The following is a 20,016-nucleotide window of genomic DNA, read 5'->3' on the forward strand; positions in this document are numbered from 1 at the left end:
TGTTGTTCAATCTGTATATTGAGCAAGCAGTAAAGGAAACAAAAGAAAAATTTGGAGTACTTATTAAAATCCATGGAGAAGAAATAAAAACTTTGAGGTTCGCCGATGATATTGTAATTCTGTCAGAGACAGCAAAGGACTTGGAAGAGCAGTTGAATGGAATGGACAGTGTCTTGAAAGGAGGATATAAGATGAACATCAACAAAAGCAAAACGAGGATAATGGAATGTAGTCAAATTAAATTGGGTGATGCTGAGGGGATTAGATTAGGAAATGTGACACTTAAAGTAGTAAAGGAGTTTTGCTATTTGGGGAGTAAAATAACTGATGATGGTCGAAGCAGAGAGGATATAAAATGTCGACTGGCAATAGCAAGGAAAGCATTTCTGAAGAAGAGAAATTTGTTAACATCGAGTATAGATTTAAGTGTCAGGATGTCATTTCTGAAAGTATTTGTATGGAGTGTAGCTATGTATGGAAGTGAAACATGGATGGTAAATAGTTTGGACAAGAAGAGAATAGAAGCTTTCGAAATGTGGTGCTACAGAAGAATGTTGATGATTAGATGGGTAGATCGCATAACTAACGAGGAGGTACTGAATAGGATTGGGGAGAAGAGGAGTTTGTGGCACAACTTGACTAGAAGAAGGGATCGGTTGGTAGGACATGTTCTGAGGCATCAAGGGATCACCAATTTAGTATTGGAGGGCAGCATGGAGGGTAAAAATCGTAGAGGGAGACCAAGAGATGAATACACTAAGCAGATTCAGAGGGATGTAGGCTGCAGTACATACTGGGAGATGAAGAAGCTTGCACAGGATAGATTAGTGTGGAGAGCTGCATTAAACAAGTCTTAGGACTGAAGACCACAACAACAACGACAACAACAACTGGTACTGAGCACGCTGGTACAGCCACACATGGACCAATAGCCTCCAAAAGTTAATCACTTTCAAGCTATCATTCAAACTTTAGAAAATTGAGAAAATATATTCCATCTACTTTCAATAAATAAATAATAAACATCTGAAGTGTTGACAACACTAGCACTTAATATTCACCACGCGACCTCTACAAAAGTATATATTACAAGCAAACTATAGCAAATCAAAAAGGATACAATAAGTAACCAATAATTAATTAAATGGCACAACTTACAAACTATTAAAAAGAAAAATGGAGTATATTTAAAGAGAAACATATATTACATATGTATGTGGATTTGTTTTTATTCTTTTCAATACGCTGATATTCTTACAATTTCTAGTAGGTCTGTAATCACCATCATGCTGAAGTGGCTTTCGGCATTCAGATGTATAGGGCACTGTGGCTCATCTGGCCTTGATTACAATACTTTCTTTTCCTTTGACACTAGTGGAGCTTTCTCACCCACCATAATGACAATGGTCATGAAGAACATACCATTTGCAAATTACAACTGGAGCTCAGCACCAAATTCTGATGAGGCTTAAATAAAATCAGTCCTCATGTGTCAGGATGTGTGTTCAGAAACACATGAGCGTGTACCAACATCACGCTCTTTCATCAGAGGTGCCACAGACCACCACCTATTCTACTTCACCATGCAGACAATCTTCCAAATCCCAAGTTCCGTGAAGCCTAGTGGTAGTTTCACTGCCCTTCTACCACTTTTCTGTAGATGCTCATGACCATAGCACATGGACATTCAACCAGCTTTGCCATTTTTGAAATACCTGTTCACAGGCTATGGGTAATAACAATCTGCCCTTTGTCTATGTCACTTATCTCAGTGGATTTCCCCATTTGTAACCTGTAGTTTCACTACAATGATTTCCCAGCTATCTCGTCTCTGCTTACATAATTTCCTCACCACATCACATTCCTGCAACACCATTAGGGGCATCCAACCGTGTGGTGAACAGTGGTCATAATGTTTTGGGTGCCCAGTGTATTGTATTGCTGTGAAAGCACTGAACTCATTGCCAGAAACTGTTAAAATACCTACCTTTATGCCATATATCTCAGTTCTGGACCAGGCACCAACACTTCACTATATATAACTTTGTTTTGTCTAATATATCAGTCTTATGTCCTTTGGTTTTCAGATTTTATAGTCATAATTGGTACTGTTCCTTCCCAAACAGATAAACAAGTATTGGGCCTGGTCCAGCAGACATTTTATATGCCAAAATGGAAAAAATACTACTACCGTTGCCACTGAAATTTTTAAGCATTTGAAAATAAGTATCTGGTATCTGTTGTACTTTGAATGCATACCCTTATAATCCTAGTTGCAAAACTGGAATTTTATAGGATACACAACCCATCTTCAGTTGTATTCAATGTCTTACTGAAGCAACAGGAGTCAGTTTGTATCATATTCTTAGTTGAAAGAAACTTAGATTGGAGTGCCACAGGGTTTGGTCCTTAGTCCATTCCTGTTCACAATTGCAATAAATGATGGATCTTACTATGTAGGTCCCAATTCAATACTGTCTGATGCAAATGGCAACACATTGCTCAACACATGGCATGGCATAATAGAATTGGATCTGGTACCACAGGAAAAATTATAACTGGCAATTAATTGGTTTTCTTCTAATGAACTCCTTTGTAATACAGAACACATGAACTCATTCTGTGGTTAACCAAAGATGTAGAAAGAAAATCAGTTAAACTGTCACGCTTTCATATTCATCCCATATTAAACCAGGAGCAACATATTATCCACATCTGTAAGAGTAAGAGAACAGCAAGAGTGTGTTATCTCATGTGGAAACTGGCAGATGCAGTCACTAATGAGTATCTGAAAGTGGCATATTTTGGCCTTTTTCAGTTGAACATTTCCTACTGTGTACTGATACAGCAACATCTGTAATGTCAGTGAAATTCTGAATTAAAAAAAAAAAAGTAAACAGAGTAATGAACAAAGTAAATGCTAAGTAACACTACTGACAGCTCTTTGTAAAGCTCAAGACACTCACTGCTGTAAACCTACACAGCCCTACAGCATTTCTTTATGTGGAAAGTAATATAAATGAATTCAACACCTGTGAGGATATACACTATACAGCAATAAGGACTGGACTTTGATATACATGACAGAGCCTGACACAGATTGCAAATTCACATAAAATAACATACTCCGAACCCTTTAATAAACTTTCAACATTGCTCATTCCTTGTACTATAATATTTTGAAAACTAAGTTCTGTGTGTGATTACTCAAAAATCCATTTTACAAGACAGTGAAATTGTTTGAAATAAATATAGTCAACATTTTCTTTAAGAATATTTATAAAAGAAGTGGAATTAAGTTGTGAGAACCTCCCTGTAAAAATTGATATTAATTTTGTATTTAATCTCTAAAGCTATTCTGCAGTAAGTGGTGGATGGTGAATAAAGAACTGAATTGAACTGATGAAAAATTAAATGGATCAGAAGGTATGTTTTCAAATTTTTATCAAAACCCAACTAAATCAAGTACTTGTAGCAAAATCAGACTTGTAGAATAGAAGAGTCTATGAACATTTACAACAATGATGATTCAATTGAAGATAAATACAGATAATTTTTAAATAATATGTATCTTCCAGTTTCTCATTCAAACTATACTTATGTGATTGAAAAGGAAAAATATAGATAAATTTCAAGAAAGGAAAAGAGAGGGAATACAAACAGAGATTTAATATATACACGAATATTAAATAAATAAAGACGTGAAACATTACAATATATTTTTAAATGGGAAACAATCTCAGTGAGGTCAATACATTCAGTATATATCATAAATAACACATCATTATGCTCTTCTGCAAAACGTTTTATCCAGTGTGAATGAATTACTGGTAAAATATTTAAGCAAGTACTCTACTCTGGTTGTACCTTCATATCAAACTATTTTTACATACCTCTTATTCAGAATCACACATAACATTTGGATATTTCACTTCTATAACACTATGCTTTCCTAATTAAAATATTGTTTTGATTTACCAATGTAAGGGAATGTTTGGTCTCCTTTAAGTAGAGTATTTCTCTTGATGGTATTGCAATTACTAAATGAATTCGGTTCAGCTGCCCGCTTTTGTCTTCCAAAGCTAAAGTCACTTCCATCTTCACAGATTACATTAGTTCCTGTAATTAAAACATTAAAAAATCCTTACTCATCTGCTTCTGAAATCTTGTACAAGTTTCTTAAAGCTATTGTCAAAAATTAAATTAAGCTAAATGTGGACTGTAGAACTGATAAAATAAGAACTAGGATAAATTAAATGCAAAATTAATTTCAAACAACAATCAGAAGTCTGGCTTTTAAAGCTTTTAAGTAATTTATTTCTAAAGAGGCAGAGAAACAAATAAGACAGCAAAAACAAATGGGGAGAAATACACATATTGGATAAATGGAAAGTCACTCCATATCTAGAGTGGCAAGAGAAGATGCTGCAATTTAGCAAAAATATCAATAATGCAACACCCAAAATCTAAATCCCATGATAGTAGGAAATTCTTGCAGTGGTCTACAACACATTCTGGAATTCATTAAATATTCTGTATCTGTGGTATTGCCCAAAGATCGTGGTGCCATAAAAAAGTTGTCATCTAGCATCAGTACCACAGAAGTTAACACTGTGTTGCTGCATTCAACAATGAAATGTGCAGAGGATGGCTCAGCCCAGTTCTTGATCTCTGATCAGCTAGAAAACACCATCTACTTAGGACACATGTCTCAGATTGAACTCTCAGTCCAAACGTTGTAAACTTTCTACTTCAAGAGAACAGTGTAGCAAATGTGTGCATCAGGTGATGCCTTAATATTCAAAGAAAGATGTAAATATTTGCCGAAATCCTATTGTAAGTTAAATAAATCTTATTTTGTTCTTGTAATAAAGTGAACTGATATTTCATTTCTTGTAGTTTCACTCCATGATCTCCCAGAGCAATCATAGACCCCACGGCTATACCAGAAATCAGGTCACAACTAGTGACAGTGAGAAATGGAGCCTAAGTTGATCATCTTTTTAAGCCCGTTCCCCTACCACTTGGTTCTGTTTGCATATTGCACACACTGTTTTGAACATTGCTTTTTCTCTAATTTCGTTCTTTTGTATTCATGTGTCCTATGCCATGTTTCACAATGTCTGAGCCACCACAAGAAATATCTCTAATGACTTTGTGCAGTTTAAGGTGCAACAGACTGAATGTCTGTTGCTCACTGTCAGCCAGTTGGCATCATTACTGAGTAAATAAGCAGCTTTACCACTGGTAGCTGCAACAAAATTTCGCCCAAACTATAGCGAGATAGAAAACTGGTCAGACTATGAGGCACAAGTGGAGGCCCATTTTGCTGCTTACCACAATAGGTATGGAGTGCAATGCTTACTTTTTGTCAGCCATGGGAGCTGACATTTACTGCCTGTATGTACAGCTGTGCATGGGCACTACTCCTAAATCAGTCAAGTGTGATGACATCTTTAAACTGCTTGACAAACATATGGATAGTTAGGTCCATGTCACAGCAGCAAGCTTTAAATTATTTCATCTTAAGCAGCAGCGAAGACAAACACCGAAACAATGAATAGCTGATGAGAATTCTTCCAGGTTGTATGATCGTGGTCCATGGAACTTTTCTATCCCTGATGTTTCACCCAAAGCTACGTTGGACATATTTGGTGGTGCTCCTGGTTGTGTTGAGTCTTGCTGACTGATAAGTCGGACTTCAAAGAATGGCCTAAATACTGTGGAAATTGGGAGTGGTCTGGATTTCAAGTGACATCAGAGAGAAATGTTGCCAAGGATAAAATATAACTATCGACCATAGTATCTCAAAAATAAAAACTTCTCATCGATCTGTAGCGCCACTGACCATATATCACTGAGTTTCATAGCTTCTTCTTTTCTGTTAAAATTGTCCACATGTTTAAATATTTTGATGGCTTCTCTATATAGCCATATAGTTCGTGATATTACATCAAACTTCAGTTTCCGAAAATTTCACTACATGATCAACTAACTGAAGAGCATGTTCCACCATGGCTGACTTGTCTGTTTTCCCTAGTAAGCAAAGACTTTTATGTTCCTTCAACTGTGTATTCCCACTTCTCTTTGTAGTTCCAATGTAGACCCTACCACATTCACACAGAATCTTTTATACACCACTTCCAGATAGAGGTGGATGTTTATCCTTAACAGAACAAAGTGCTTGACCTATTTTCTTAGTTGGTCTGAAAATTGGTCAAACGTTATGTTTCCTTAAAATCTTGCGAATTTGATCCATTACTTTTTTGATGAAGGGGAGGAGAAATCATGTTCTTCCATCACTGTGTTGTATCATTGTCCTTAGGCCTCCTGTTATTTGGTCACAAAACTCTATTTATTTCCTTATTAGAGTACCCATTCTTCCCAAAACCCTGCTTTAGATGTTTACAACCACATATTGGGTGAACTGATTCTTATGTAAAAGACTCATGTCATTTCATCTACATCTACATCTACATCTACATTTATACTCCGCAAGCCACCCAATGGTGTGTGGCGGAGGGCACTTTACGTGCCACTGTCATTACCTCTCTTTCCTGTTCCAGTCACGTATGGTTCGTGGGAAGAACGACTGTCTGAAAGCCTCCGTGCGCGCTCTAATCTCTCTAATTTTACATTCGTGATCTCCTCGGGAGGTATAAGTAGGGGGAAGCAATATATTCGATACCTCATCCAGAAACATCTCCGTAATGCTATCACGCTTACCAAATAACCCTGTGACGAAACGCGCCGCTCTTCTTTGGATCTTCTCTATCTCCTCCGTCAAACCGATCTGGTACGGATCCCACACTGATGAGCAATACTCAAGTATAGGTCGAACAAGTGTTTTGTAAGCCACCTCCTTTGTTGATGGACTACATTTTCTAAGCACTCTCCCAATGAATCTCAATCTGGTACCCGCCTTACTAACAATTAATTTTATATGATCATTCCACTTCAAATCGTTCCGCACGCATACTCCCAGATATTTTACAGAAGTAACTGCTACCAGTGTTTGTTCCGCTATCGTATAATCATACAATAAAGGATCCTTCTTTCTATGTATTCGCAATACATTACATTTGTCTATGTTAAGGGACAGTTGCCACTCCCTGCACCAAGTGCCTATCCGCTGCAGATCTTCCTGCATTTCGCTACAATTTTCAAATGCTGCAACTTCTCTGTATACTACAGCATCATCCGCGAAAAGCCGCATGGAACTTCTGACACTATCTACTGAGAAACTGAAGGGACTAACTTTGGCTCCTGAGGATATTCTTGTTAGTTTTGAAATAGTGTCTTTATTTACAATGATTCTGCTTAACGAAGTTATGGTTTACATAGTGGATGTTTTCCCAGCAGATTTGACTGCTCTTTTCACACACTGTCTGACCTCTAGTTAGTTCCAGTGGGAGGATGCATTTTATGAGCAGGTTGATGGTGTGGCCATGGGTAACCCATGGAGTAATAAGATCACCAATTTTTACATGGAAAAATTCAAACAATTATCTCTGGAAAAAGCAAATAAGAAACCATGTCGATGGTATCAATCTGTGGGTGATAGATTTGTGGTTTGGTCACATGGCAAAAAAGCTTTAGAGGAATTCTTTTGTTATTTAAATAGTGTAAATCCTAAAATCCAGTTTACCATGGAAATGGAGAAATACAATGCAATTTCCTTCTTGGATGTCTTAGTTATGAGACAGACTGATGGCAGCTTGAAACACAAAGTCTTTTGGAAGATTACACATACCAACGGATACTTGCGTAAGGATTCCAGTCATCATCCACAACAGAAAAGAGGTGTATTTAAAATTCTAGTGGACAGAGCTAAAAGAATTTGTGTGCCGGAATACCTGGATGTCAAGATAAACATGCTCTTCAGTCAGGTGATCATGTAGTGAAATTTTTGTAAACTGAATTTTTTTGTACTATGACAAACTATTATCTGCAGCTATATAGAGAAGCCATCAACATTTATAAACATGGGGATAATTTTAACAGAATAGAAGAAGCTATGAAACTCAGTGATATATGGACAGTGGCACTACATAATCGATGAGTAGATTTTATCTTTGGCGTACTATGATCAATAGTTATATTCTATCCTTGACAAGGTTTATCTCTGCTATCACATGAAATCCAGACCACACCCACTTTCCATGGTATTTAGGCCATTCTTCAAAGTCTGACTCGTCAGTCAGCAAGACTCACCACAACCAAGAGCACCTCAGAAGACATCCAACATAGCTCTGGGTGAAATATCAGGGATAGCAAAGTTCCATGGACCATGGCCATACAACCCTGAAGAATTCTCAGCAGCTGAAACATCCAGTGGTGAAAGCCTTCATTGTATGAATGGATAGCTGAACTGAGAGGGTTCACAAGGCACTGTTAGTTTAACTGTTGTGCTATCCATTACAGAGATATCATGTTACAGGATTCTACCACTAAGAATGTCTCAGATGCATTCATTCATGCAACAATTCTAAAGCTGCCAGAACCTGATTTAGAAACAGTTCTGTCTATTGTGGAATCTTGAACTATTCTGGACAACATGGGTTGATTTTAAGGTTCTGCGTATTTCTGTTGTTCAAAGTGCACAAGATATTCAGTCTAAAGCACATGATAGTGTTAAAGTGAATAATACAGGGCTCAGACAAACAGCATACGTGTAAAAATTTTCTGTCTCTTGGTACGTAATGTGTGCTACAAAATTCTATGAGGAAGTCTTGTCCACAGTGCATTTTGAATCATGACCGGAAAACTTGCCCTCATCATGATGCAACATGCTACTGATACAGATAGCAATATCACATTCAGTGTGTTTACACGACACACCAGACTCAGCAACCAACCACTGCCAAGCAAGAGCATGTAAGTTTTTGGTGAAGCCATGCACAATTATACATGCCAAAGCCTACATTTCAGTATCACTGAAATCTTCCAGGCAGGTGAACAAATATTTTGCCCCTAACGAGTGGAACAAAAACAATTAATTTACAGTTGGATGCTGGTGCTTCTGTTTCCCAAATTAATAAGGACACATATGACAAGTTCAGTAGCCCACTGCTACAGTAGCATGTTCCATTTTGTGTGCGCAATTATAGAAACAGTGCAAACATTTTGGGGTTAGATTTATTTCATTTGTTCAACCTATGCACATAGGACATTGTGTTACAAATCAGCATTTCAGTGCCTTACAATAATGTTTCTGATTTGTACAATAAACACAAGGAACTGTCTGAATGAGGTTTGGGATGGGCTAAAGAATTTGAAGCACATGTTACAGTGAAAGACAATATGCTGCTGTGATTTTTTTGTGCTCGGCCTGTCCCAAATGCAACACATGAGCAACTGGCTCAGAAACTGGACAGATGGAAAGACAGTGTGGTTAGCCAATCTGTTTCTGCAAACCACTGGGCATCAGGTTTGGTAATTCTAAAGATGCGTTGAGGTGGTTTAGGTCAGTGTGCTGATTTTAAAGCCACAGTAAACCCACAAGCTGTTGTGGATTCTTTTCCTCTTCCACATCTGTAGGAATTGATAAAGAAACTGGCACAGGGCAGATACTTTTCAAAGTTTGCTGGGCGAGCAGCTCGTGCAATACTTTGTGGTAAACACTCACCTATGATTGTTCCAGATTAAAAAACTACCAACCAGAAGTACTTCAGCTCCTGCAATTTTTCAATGGTTTCTGGAACAGTTAACAGCAAAGGTCCCTCCTTGTACAAATTATTTGGATAATATTACAGTCACAGTTTATGTGCCTGCTGAACATTTAGCAAACTTAGACTGTTTGTTACAAGTTCTTTCCAGAGCTGGCCAAAAGTGCAATAAAGAACAGTGCTTCATCTTGCAACAACTACTGGAATATTTTGATCATCATTAATTAATGCACAAGCAATTCAACCTACCATATTGAACTTGGCTGGTATGGCAGAGCTCCGAGCTCTGATGTTGCCCCATAACATTAAGGGGCTCCAATCAGTTATGAGTAAGTTTACATATTATGTCAAAGTTATCTATAATTGTGTGCAAATTGCTGAAAGCAGTTCAACAGATAAATGTTCCTTTTATGTGGTCCACAGATTCTCAAATGCATTTCAGCAATGAAAGGACATTTTGTTAAATCATCAATATTTGATTCATTTTGTTCCAACCAAGCATGTCATGTTAGCTGTAGATGCAATTTCTTATGGGATCAGAGCCATGTTCTACCATAAAATTGGTTCTTCTGATAGAACTATTGCTTTTGCCTTGGAAACTCTCAAAAAAGTACAGTGCAACTACAGTCAACTTGAAAAAGAGGCACTCACCATTATCTACAGTGTTACAAAGTTCCACCGATACTTCTAAGGTTGGAAGTTCTACTTCCTGACAGAGCATCAGCCTTTGACAGCCTCGTTCAAACCTGCAAAGCCTGTCCCCCTTGGATGGCACAAAAATTGCATTGTTGGGCACTGATATTGTCTAATTATCAGTATGAACTGTTGTACAAGCACACTATCCAACAATCACATGCTGACCTGTTGTCTTGGTTACCAGTCAGTACCGACATAGCATTTGATTCATCTGAGGAGTCATGTTTTCAGACTGATACAAAGGATTTTGAATGTCTCCAAAAATTTCTTCTCAATTTTCAGCATGTTGCCATTGCAACTGCTTATGAAGCTGCTCTGCAGGTTGTTTTGCAATATATGCACCATGGGTAGCCACGTGGTTTAAAAGAAGTTCCCTACCCAAGGGCATGTTGGTACTTTTTGCGTCATCACACACTCCCTTCATTGGGAAGTTTTGTCTTTATTCAACTAAGGTAAATGGGGAAGCAACTCACTAGATGTCATTGTATTTGGCAGGCAATGGATGCTCAGATTGAGTAAATAACATCTCACTGCAAAGTTGCACAGATCATCAATCAGTTCCACCACAACATTTTTCTGAGTGTCCACATTCGGACCATGGGAATGCATTCATATTGATTTTGAGGGCATGTTCTGGAATGTGATATGGTTGTTAGTGGTTGACAGTTATAATAAGTTTACTTTTGTTGTACCCATTACATACATCACTACTGCACCCATGACATCCACCATTACTGCAAGTACAGTATCAGCTTTGTCTTCAATTTTTTTGTCCTGAAGGTCTTCCAGAGGTCATTGTCTTGGACAATGGACCACAATTCACATCAGCTGATATCCAACAGTTTTGTGCATTAATGGCATACACCATGTAATCACAGCACCTTTTCATCCAAAGTCTAGTGGTGAAGCTGAATGGTTCATACAAATGTTCAAAAGTCAGATGGAGGACTGCTCCTTGTCACGTGATAGGAAGTCATTGGCAGAATCATTACAACACCATTGCCTTCATGGAAACGATTCGTTCGGCCATGTCAGGCAAACTTCTGGCCTCAAGACAAAGGCCTTCTGGAAATAAACAGTGTTGGGAGTTCAGAGTTATTACAAAAACCATCAGACATTCTTTTTACATCATCCCAGGTTCTGCCAGGCTGCAGGGGCACCACCAAAACCAACCGTGGTGCACTTCTGACTATATCAGTGATTCTGCTGCAGTGTGTTTGTCCACAGATCCAGCCAGCACATTGATGGGGTCCACAACAGCAGTTGTTTCTGTCTTTCCATCAGTCACGGCAAACACCATCCACTGTGGGGCCCAAGGAGTTCGACACCCCACCACAGACACCATTGCTGCTCACATCCCTAAAGCCAGTGCCCATCCACCTGCCATATCTGATGTCCATTGTGCAGTGCCCTCAGAACATCGTCACAACACTCCAGAAGATCCATTTGCAGTTCAGTTAACCTTGGCATCTGCATCTCCAAATGCTGGTATGCATTCTCCAACTGGTTTTTTGGTCAGTGTCCCCAGTCATTCTCAAGAGTGAGTATCAGCATACAGTCAAGGATGTGCCATCAGCTGTCATTCCCACCTGCCTCCTCATTTGCATCCACATTCTGTTCCTCTCTTCCCTCCCTCCTGTAGTCATCATGTGCATCCACCCCACATGAAGATGGTGCAGAGGGTTAGAAGTGAGAGGAATGTTGTATCACCAAAAGATCGAGGTGGTGTAACAAAGTTGCACCTTACATCAATACCACAGAAATTAATGATGTCTTGCTGCATTCTGCAATGATGAATTGGAGGTGCTGGTGAAACCATGTCCTCCCTTCCAGCACCACCACATGGAGGCTGATATACAACCAAGCAGAGGAAAGCTCAAGCATTGCTTGACCTCCAGTCAAGCAGACAACATCATATAGTTAGGACACAAGTGTTACTCATATCTTAGATTCAACTGTAAATCTGAACATTGTGAACTTAGTACTTCAGGAGAAGAGTTTAGTAAATGTATGCATCAAGTGATGTTTTATTATTCAAAGACAGCTGCAAAAATTTGGCTCATTCTTGTGGCAAAAGATTGCACAAATCTATGTAAGTCTTTTTACAGTTCTTGTAATAAAGTGAACAAATATCTCGAATGTTGTAGTTCCATTCCACCATTCCAGAGCACTCAAAGAACTCACAAATATAATGGATGACTGTAGTTTTGTAAGGTCATAGCAGTTTTGATCATCCAATTTTTACTTACATGAGAACATAAGAAAACAAAAAGTACATTCAGAGTGAACACTTTTACATTAAAAAGGAATATTATTTGTAACACAACTAAGTTATAGTTATGATTAACAACAACACAGAAGAACCACAATCCATATCAGAAGACACTACATAAATAGTTACTCAGTACCTTGATAAAAGTAGTACTTCAAAGTATACACATACATGCTGAACTAAGAAATTCATAAGAACAAGTGAAGCAACAAATTGCTTAAAAGTCAGGTACTTACAAATGTTTGAAATTTCACAACATATCATGAAATACATGAGTACTGATACAATCAATGCAATATTATGCAGAAACAATGATAACAGTAAAATATCAGAAAGTAGAATTTCAAACTGGCAGATGTCTCTGACAGACACAGTCTCACACGAAGGACAATTCAGAAGCTGACCTTCAGATGTAAATAAACATGTGAATTGCACTTGCCAATTGCCCAATGCCTGGCCCTCATGTTCAGCAGACATGACACATCTTGATATTTCTTGTGGAGTCTTATCAATGATATTGTGTTTGTACTACACTTATTGGGTTCTCTAGCAGAGCACAGAGCAAATAGCTATGCCACAACTCAACAAGTTACTTTCAACATTCTGCAACCAATTTGGCAAGAAATCTACTTAGGATGGGATGTGTGCCACATAAACAATAGAACTCTAATCCTAGTATAATTATTGGGTGTACAACTGGGTAATATCATAATTACTCTATGACATTTTGGCAAAATGAATCATTACAATCTTCAGGTGGTTCTTGATGACTGTTGCACCATTCCTGTTGGCATCCTATATATGTTGGCCATTATCCCCTTCATCACTCCAGTCCTGTCACTATCAGTGCAGCCACAATGATGGATGGTGGTGATAATGGGGGGAATGGTGCCTGGCTCTGAAGCCTGGTCTCCAGCATCTGCACTATCAATGTCATGTGTGAACCCCACTGTGCAGGAATGCTTTCCTTTTCCTAGACTCAGTGCAGGTTTCCATGCATGACTCGGTTGTAGTAATTAATTAGACTATCTTGAACATGCTAATGAGGAAGATTGTATAAGTGTTTCGATATTCAGAATGAATTTAATTTTGGTATTTTTCTAATCCATAGAATGGCCATAATCATCTGCAATGGCCAGCAACTGAAGCAGTTGTCACCTTCTGGTGACTGATGCAATCCTGAGTCCAGCCTAATGCAGTCTATGAAGTCTTAGCATTTTGCCATTTCTCTCTGTTAGCTTCCACTGCCCACATAGAAATGTCACAGAAAATGTAAAGAAGTTTAACTAGTGTATTGTTTTTGAAAACTAATACAAATTGTTGCATAAAAATGTTTGTGGGTTATTATTCTGGGGCCATAGTAGTCTAGTGGAAGAGCACTCAAGTCTGGCCTTGGGTTCAATCCCAGGCAGAGGCTGGGATTTTTCCTCCATCCTTTACCTCTGGTATGGCCACAGCTCTGCTTAGCTTGCTGTTAAATTGAGTACTGGGGATCTTTCCTGATGGCACAGGGTGGCCAGGGTGAGGGACCAACCACACAAACAACAGAACTCTAATTCATCCTAGTATAATTCTTGGGTGTACAACTGGGTCACAACATAATTACTCTACGATATTTTGACAAAATGAATCATTGCAATCTTCAGGTGGTTCCTGATGACTGTTGCTCCATTCCTGTTGGCATCCTCCTAGTTCAGCAGTTGATAGAAGGTCTGCACTCTTCCTGCAGGCAGGCTGATAGTGCAGTCAAGTGCTTGCACAGATTTTACCTTTAATTTTCTGGGAATTATTTAATAAATACCAATTTCTGAACAAAAAACAGTTTGGTTGCAAGTGCAAAAACAGTTTGGTTTTGAATTAAATAGCTGTAGAATAATTCACAAAAATAGCTGTAAAAGTTCTGGATAGACGAGACCTTCTGATATGAATTTCTCTAGACTATGTTAAAGCATTTGACACAGTTAACTAAGAAACACTTAATTGCAAACTTGATGTGCTGGAAATAAGTGGGACTGTCTTAGTCAGTAAAAAGAGTGCGATGGCTGTGTTGGGGATCATCCAAATTTCAAGGAACTCAAAATACACAATGCAACATTTTTGATTTCCTAAGTATGTGAACAAATGAGTTCTTCAGGGGAGTCTATTGATCCAAATACTGTTTCTCACTTACATTAATGATTCAAGCAATGGAAAATACAGGATGGAATAATGACAATATCACAGAAAGAATAGTTTGCTCCTCACCATATACAGGAGACACTGAGTTGCAGACAGGCACAACAAAAGAACTGCTACACATTTGAGTTTTTGGCCAAGAGGCCGTCTTCTAAGGTAAAAAGCACACTCACGCTGATAAGTGCAAAAATCTCTCTCTCTCTCTCTCTCTCTCTCTCTCTCTCTCTCTCTCACACACACACACACACACACACACACACACACACACACACACACACACACATAGACACACACATGACCACATGTGCCTGTCTACAACTCAATGTCTCCACTAAATGTTCAGTAGCAGTCTATCTTTTCTGTTACATTAATGGTTTCTTTATTTAGGAATTCTCCATAGACAAATTCAGGAGTTGTTTTGCATTATGAACAAAACATGATGTTCCACACTAGACAGGACTAGGTGAAACAGTGTTATTTACTAATGACAGCAACACAATAATTTTGAGGATGACAGTGTAACTCACAAGGCACTTCTGTATCACCAGGTACTATGGAGATTGGTATGACTAGGTTGTGTAGTATGTGGTATCAGCAGGTAATAAAAACACACATTATTAAGTCAGGAATGAAAGCTGAAAATGATAAAAGCATCAATTCAGACTTGTGATCACATTGGATACATCAAATAATTTATACTGCCAGTACTTACTTCAAACCATAAATTTTCTAATTGTGTCTATAAGAATTTGATTTAAATTTACTGAAGTGTAAGGAACTTGTTTGTCATAACATGTACAATTATTCAAAATATCTTCACTGGTGTTTATGCTGGCATTTACAAGAAAGTGTTGCTGCTAGTCAATCAGTAACAAGCTATGGACAATAGTGAGTAAAAAAAATTGGTCATGAAGTATTAAAAAATAATCTAATTGTACAGGAATAGTGACAACATCACAACTAAAGATTTGGCAATGAAATGTTTTAATGATCACATGGAAAGAAGTGACAGAATGTGTAAAATTAATGGAAATGTATTAATAATCTGTCCAGTGTATGCAATAGAAATGTCCTTAACTATGTAGATGACACACAACAGTTGTCAACTTAGCACCCAAAGAAAATGATATGGACCTGGTTTGTTCTGGTGTCTTATTTGACTTGAAGAATTACTTCCAAAATAATTGTTTAAGTATGAACCTTAGAAAAACAACTTTCAGATACTCCACCCAGATAGAGTACAATGGAATGTTGTGCCTGATGATCATACAGAAATAAAACAGGATGATACAACTGCCTTTCTTGGTGTAAGGTAGGCATCTCTCTTTTACAGCATCACTTTACTCTTTTACACCAAAAATAAACAAATTCAAGTTACATAATGAGTACAAAATCACAAGTTCCGAGTTTTGAGCAAATGAGTATGATCTACTATGCTTTGGTGTATCGGTACCCCAAACATGGAACTGAAGTCCGGCAGGTGTGTTGCTGCCAAGCAAATAAACAGGGTATCCACCTTTCAAAAAATGGCCGTAATGATTCTGTGCAAGCTTAGTTATAATGGGTCTTGCAAAGGAATGTTCAAAAGTAAAAAATTACTGAAACTCTCATCAATACGTGGTTATGAAACTGTTTAATTAATTTTGAAGTTCAAACAGTGCAATAACCTGAAAAAGAGATGTACATACTTATAGTACTAGGAGAGACTGTGATTATCATCAGCAAAAACTTAACACAAAAAGTGCAGAAACGATTTGATAGTATATGATAATATAATTTCATACTAAACTTCAAAAGAATTTAAAAAAGCTCAACTGTAGGCTGCTTTGAAATGGCTCTTAAGGAGTATTTTACAACTAAATGAGTTATAGTAATGGACCTTGCCATTGGTGGGCAGGCTTGCGTGCCTCAGAGATACAGATGGCCGTACCGTAGCTGCAGCCACAACGGAGGGGTGTCTGTTGAGAGGCCAGACAAACGTTTGGTTCCTGAAGAGGGGCAGCAGTCTTTTCAGTAGTTGCAGGGGCAACAGTCTGGATGATTGACTGATCTGGCCTTGTAACACTAACCAAAATGGCCTTGCTGTGCTGGTACTGCGAACGGGAGAAAGCAAGGGGAAACTACAGCCGTAATTTTTCCCGAGGGCATGCAGCTTTACTGTATGGTTAAATGATGATGGCATCCTCTTGGGTAAAATATTCCAAAGGTAAAATAGTCCCCCATTCAGATCTCCAGGCGGGGACTACTCAAGAGGACGTCATTATCAGGAGAAAGAAAACTGGCCTTCTAGGGATCGGAGTGTGGAATGTCAGATCCCCTAGTCGGGCAGGTAGGTTAGAAAATTTAAAAAGGGAAATGGATAGGTTCAAGTTAGATATAGTGGGAATTACTGAAGTTTGGTGGCAGGAGGAACAAGACTTTTGGTCAGGTGAATACAGGGTTATAAATACAAAATCAAGTAGGGGTAATCCAGGAGTAGGTTTAATAATGAATAAAAAAATAGGAGTGCGGGTAAGCTACTACAAACAGCATAGTGAACGCATTATTGTGGACACGATAGACATGAGGCCCATGCCTACTACAGTAGTACAAGTTTATATGCCAACTCACTCTGGAGATGATGAAGAAATTGATGAAATGTATGATGAGATAAAAGAAATTATTCAGGTTGCGAAGGTAGACGAAAATTTAATAGTCATGGGTAACTGGAATACGAGAGTAGGAAAAGGAAGAGAAGGAAACATAGTAGGTTACTATGGATTGAGAGTAAGAAATAAAAGAGAAAGCCGTCTGGTAGAATTTTGCACAGAGCATAACTTAATCATAGCTAACACTTGGTTCAAGAATCATGAAAGAAGGTTATATACATGGAAGAATCCTGGAGCTACTAGAAGGTATCAGATAGATTATATAATGGTAACACAGAGATTCAGGAACCAGATTTTAAATTGTAAGACGTTTCCAGGGGCAGATGTGGACTCTGATCACAATCTATTGGTTATGAACTGTAGATTAAAACTAAAGAAACTGCAAAATGGTACGAATTTAAGGAGATAGGACCTGGATAAACTGACTAAACCAGAGGTTGTGCAGAGTTTCAGGGAGAGTATAAGGGAACAATTGACAGGAATGGGGGAAAGAAATACAGTAGAAGAAAATGGATAGCACTGAGGGATGAAGTAGTGAAGGCAGCAGAGGACCAAGTAGGTAAAAAGACAAGGGCTAGTATAAATCCTTGGGTAACAGAAGAAATACTGAATTTAATTGATGAAAGGAGAAAATATAAAAATGCAGTAAATGAAGCAGGCAAAATGGAATACAAACGTCTCAAAAATGAGATTGACAGGAAGTGCAAAATGGCTAAGCAGGGATGGCTAAATGACAAATGTAAAGATGTAGAGGCACATATCACTAGGAGTAAGATAGATACTGCCTACAGGAAAATTAAAGAGACCTTTGGAGAAAAAAGAACCACTTGCATGAATATCAAGAGCTCAGATGGAAACCCAGTTCTAAGCAAAGAAGGGAAAGCAGAAAGGTTGAAGGAGTATATAGAGGGTCTATACAAGGGCGATGTTCTTGAGGACAATATTATAGAAATGGAAGAGAATGTAGATGAAGATGAAATAGGAGATATGAAACTGCATGAAGAGTTTGACAGAGCACTGAAAGACCTAGGTCGAAACAAGGCCCGGGGAGTAGACAACATTCCATTAGAACTACTGCCAACCTTGGGAGAGCCAGGCTTATCAAAACTCTACCATCTGGTGAGCAAGATGTATGAGACAGGCAAAATACCCTCAGACTTCAAGAAGAATATAATAATTCCAACCTCAAAGAAAGCAGGTGTTGACAGATGTGAAATTTACCAAACTATCAGTTTAATAAGTCACTGCTGCAAAATACTAACGCGAATTCTTTACAGACGAGTGGAAAAACTGATCAAAGCTGACCTCAGATAAGATCAGTTTGGATTCCTTACGAATGTTGGAATACATGAGGCAATATTGACCCTATGACTTAACTTAGAAAATAGATTAAGGAAAGGCAAACCTACATTTCTAGCATTTGTAGACTTAAAGAAAGCTTTTGACAATCTTGACTCAAATGCTCTCTTTCAAATTCTGAGGTGGCAGGGGTAACATACAGGGAGCGAAAGGCTATTTACAATTTGCACAGAAACCAGATGGCAGTTATAAGAGTTGAGGGGCATGAAAGGGAAGCAGTGGTTGGGAAGGGAGTGAGACAGGGTTGTAGCCTGTCCCCGATGTTGTTCAATCTGTATATTGAGCAAGCAGTAAAGGAAACAAAAGAAAAATTTGGAGTAGGTATTAAAATCCATGGAGAAGAAATAAAAACTTTGAGGTTCACCGATGACATTGTAATTCTGTCAGAGACAGCAAAGGACTTGGAAGAGCTGTTGAATGGAATGGGCAGTGTCTTGAAAGGAGGATATAAGATGAACATCAACAAAATCAAAACAAGGATAATGGAATGTAGTCGAATTAAGTCAGGTGATGCTGAGGGAATTAGATTAGGAAATGAGACACTTAAAGTAGTAAAGGAGTTTTGCTATTTGGGGAGTAAAATAACTGATGATGGTCGAAGTAGAGAGGATATAAAATGTAGACTGGCAATGGCAAGGAAAGCGTTTCTGAAGAAGAGAAATTTGTTAACATAGAGTATAGATTTAAGTGTCAGGAAGTCATTTCTGAAAATATTTGTATGGAGTGTAGCCTTGTATGGAAGTGAAACATGGACGATAAATAGTTTGGACAAGAAGAGAATAGAAGCTTTTGAAATGTGGTGCTACGGAAGATTATATAGGTAGATCACATATCTAATGAGAATGTATTGAATAGAATTGGGGAGAAGAGGAGTTTGTGGCACAACTTGAGACGCAGAAGGGACCGGTTGGTAGGATATGTTCTGAGGCATCAGGGAATCACAAATTTAGCATTGGAGGGCAGCGTGGAGGGTAAAAATTGTAGGAGACCAAGAGATGAATACACTGAGCAGATTCAGAAGGATGTAGGTTGTAGTAAGTACTGGGAGATGAAGAAGCTTGCACAAGATAGGGTAGCATGGAGAGCTGCGTCAAGCCAGTCTCGAGACTGAAGACCTCAACAACCACAACAAGGAAGTCGTTTAGAGTGGTATAATATTTTATTTTGTCCCAAAATTATTTATAAGTTCCAGTAATCA

General features: G+C 38.2%; 1 protein-coding gene across 1 annotated transcript in view; it reads right to left on the minus strand.

The window, feature by feature from the left end:
* Positions 1-20,016, minus strand: part of LOC126481907 (integrin alpha-PS5-like) — a 553,290-nt gene that overhangs the window by 308,788 nt on the left and 224,486 nt on the right. Inside the window, exon 7 of the mRNA XM_050105865.1 lies at positions 3,979-4,119. Within this exon, the coding sequence (XP_049961822.1) occupies positions 3,979-4,119 (141 nt within the window). The remainder of the gene's footprint in view (positions 1-3,978; positions 4,120-20,016) is intronic.

The sequence above is a fragment of the Schistocerca serialis genome, chromosome 5, assembly GCF_023864345.2.
Source record: "Schistocerca serialis cubense isolate TAMUIC-IGC-003099 chromosome 5, iqSchSeri2.2, whole genome shotgun sequence".
Taxonomy (NCBI): domain Eukaryota; kingdom Metazoa; phylum Arthropoda; class Insecta; order Orthoptera; family Acrididae; genus Schistocerca; species Schistocerca serialis.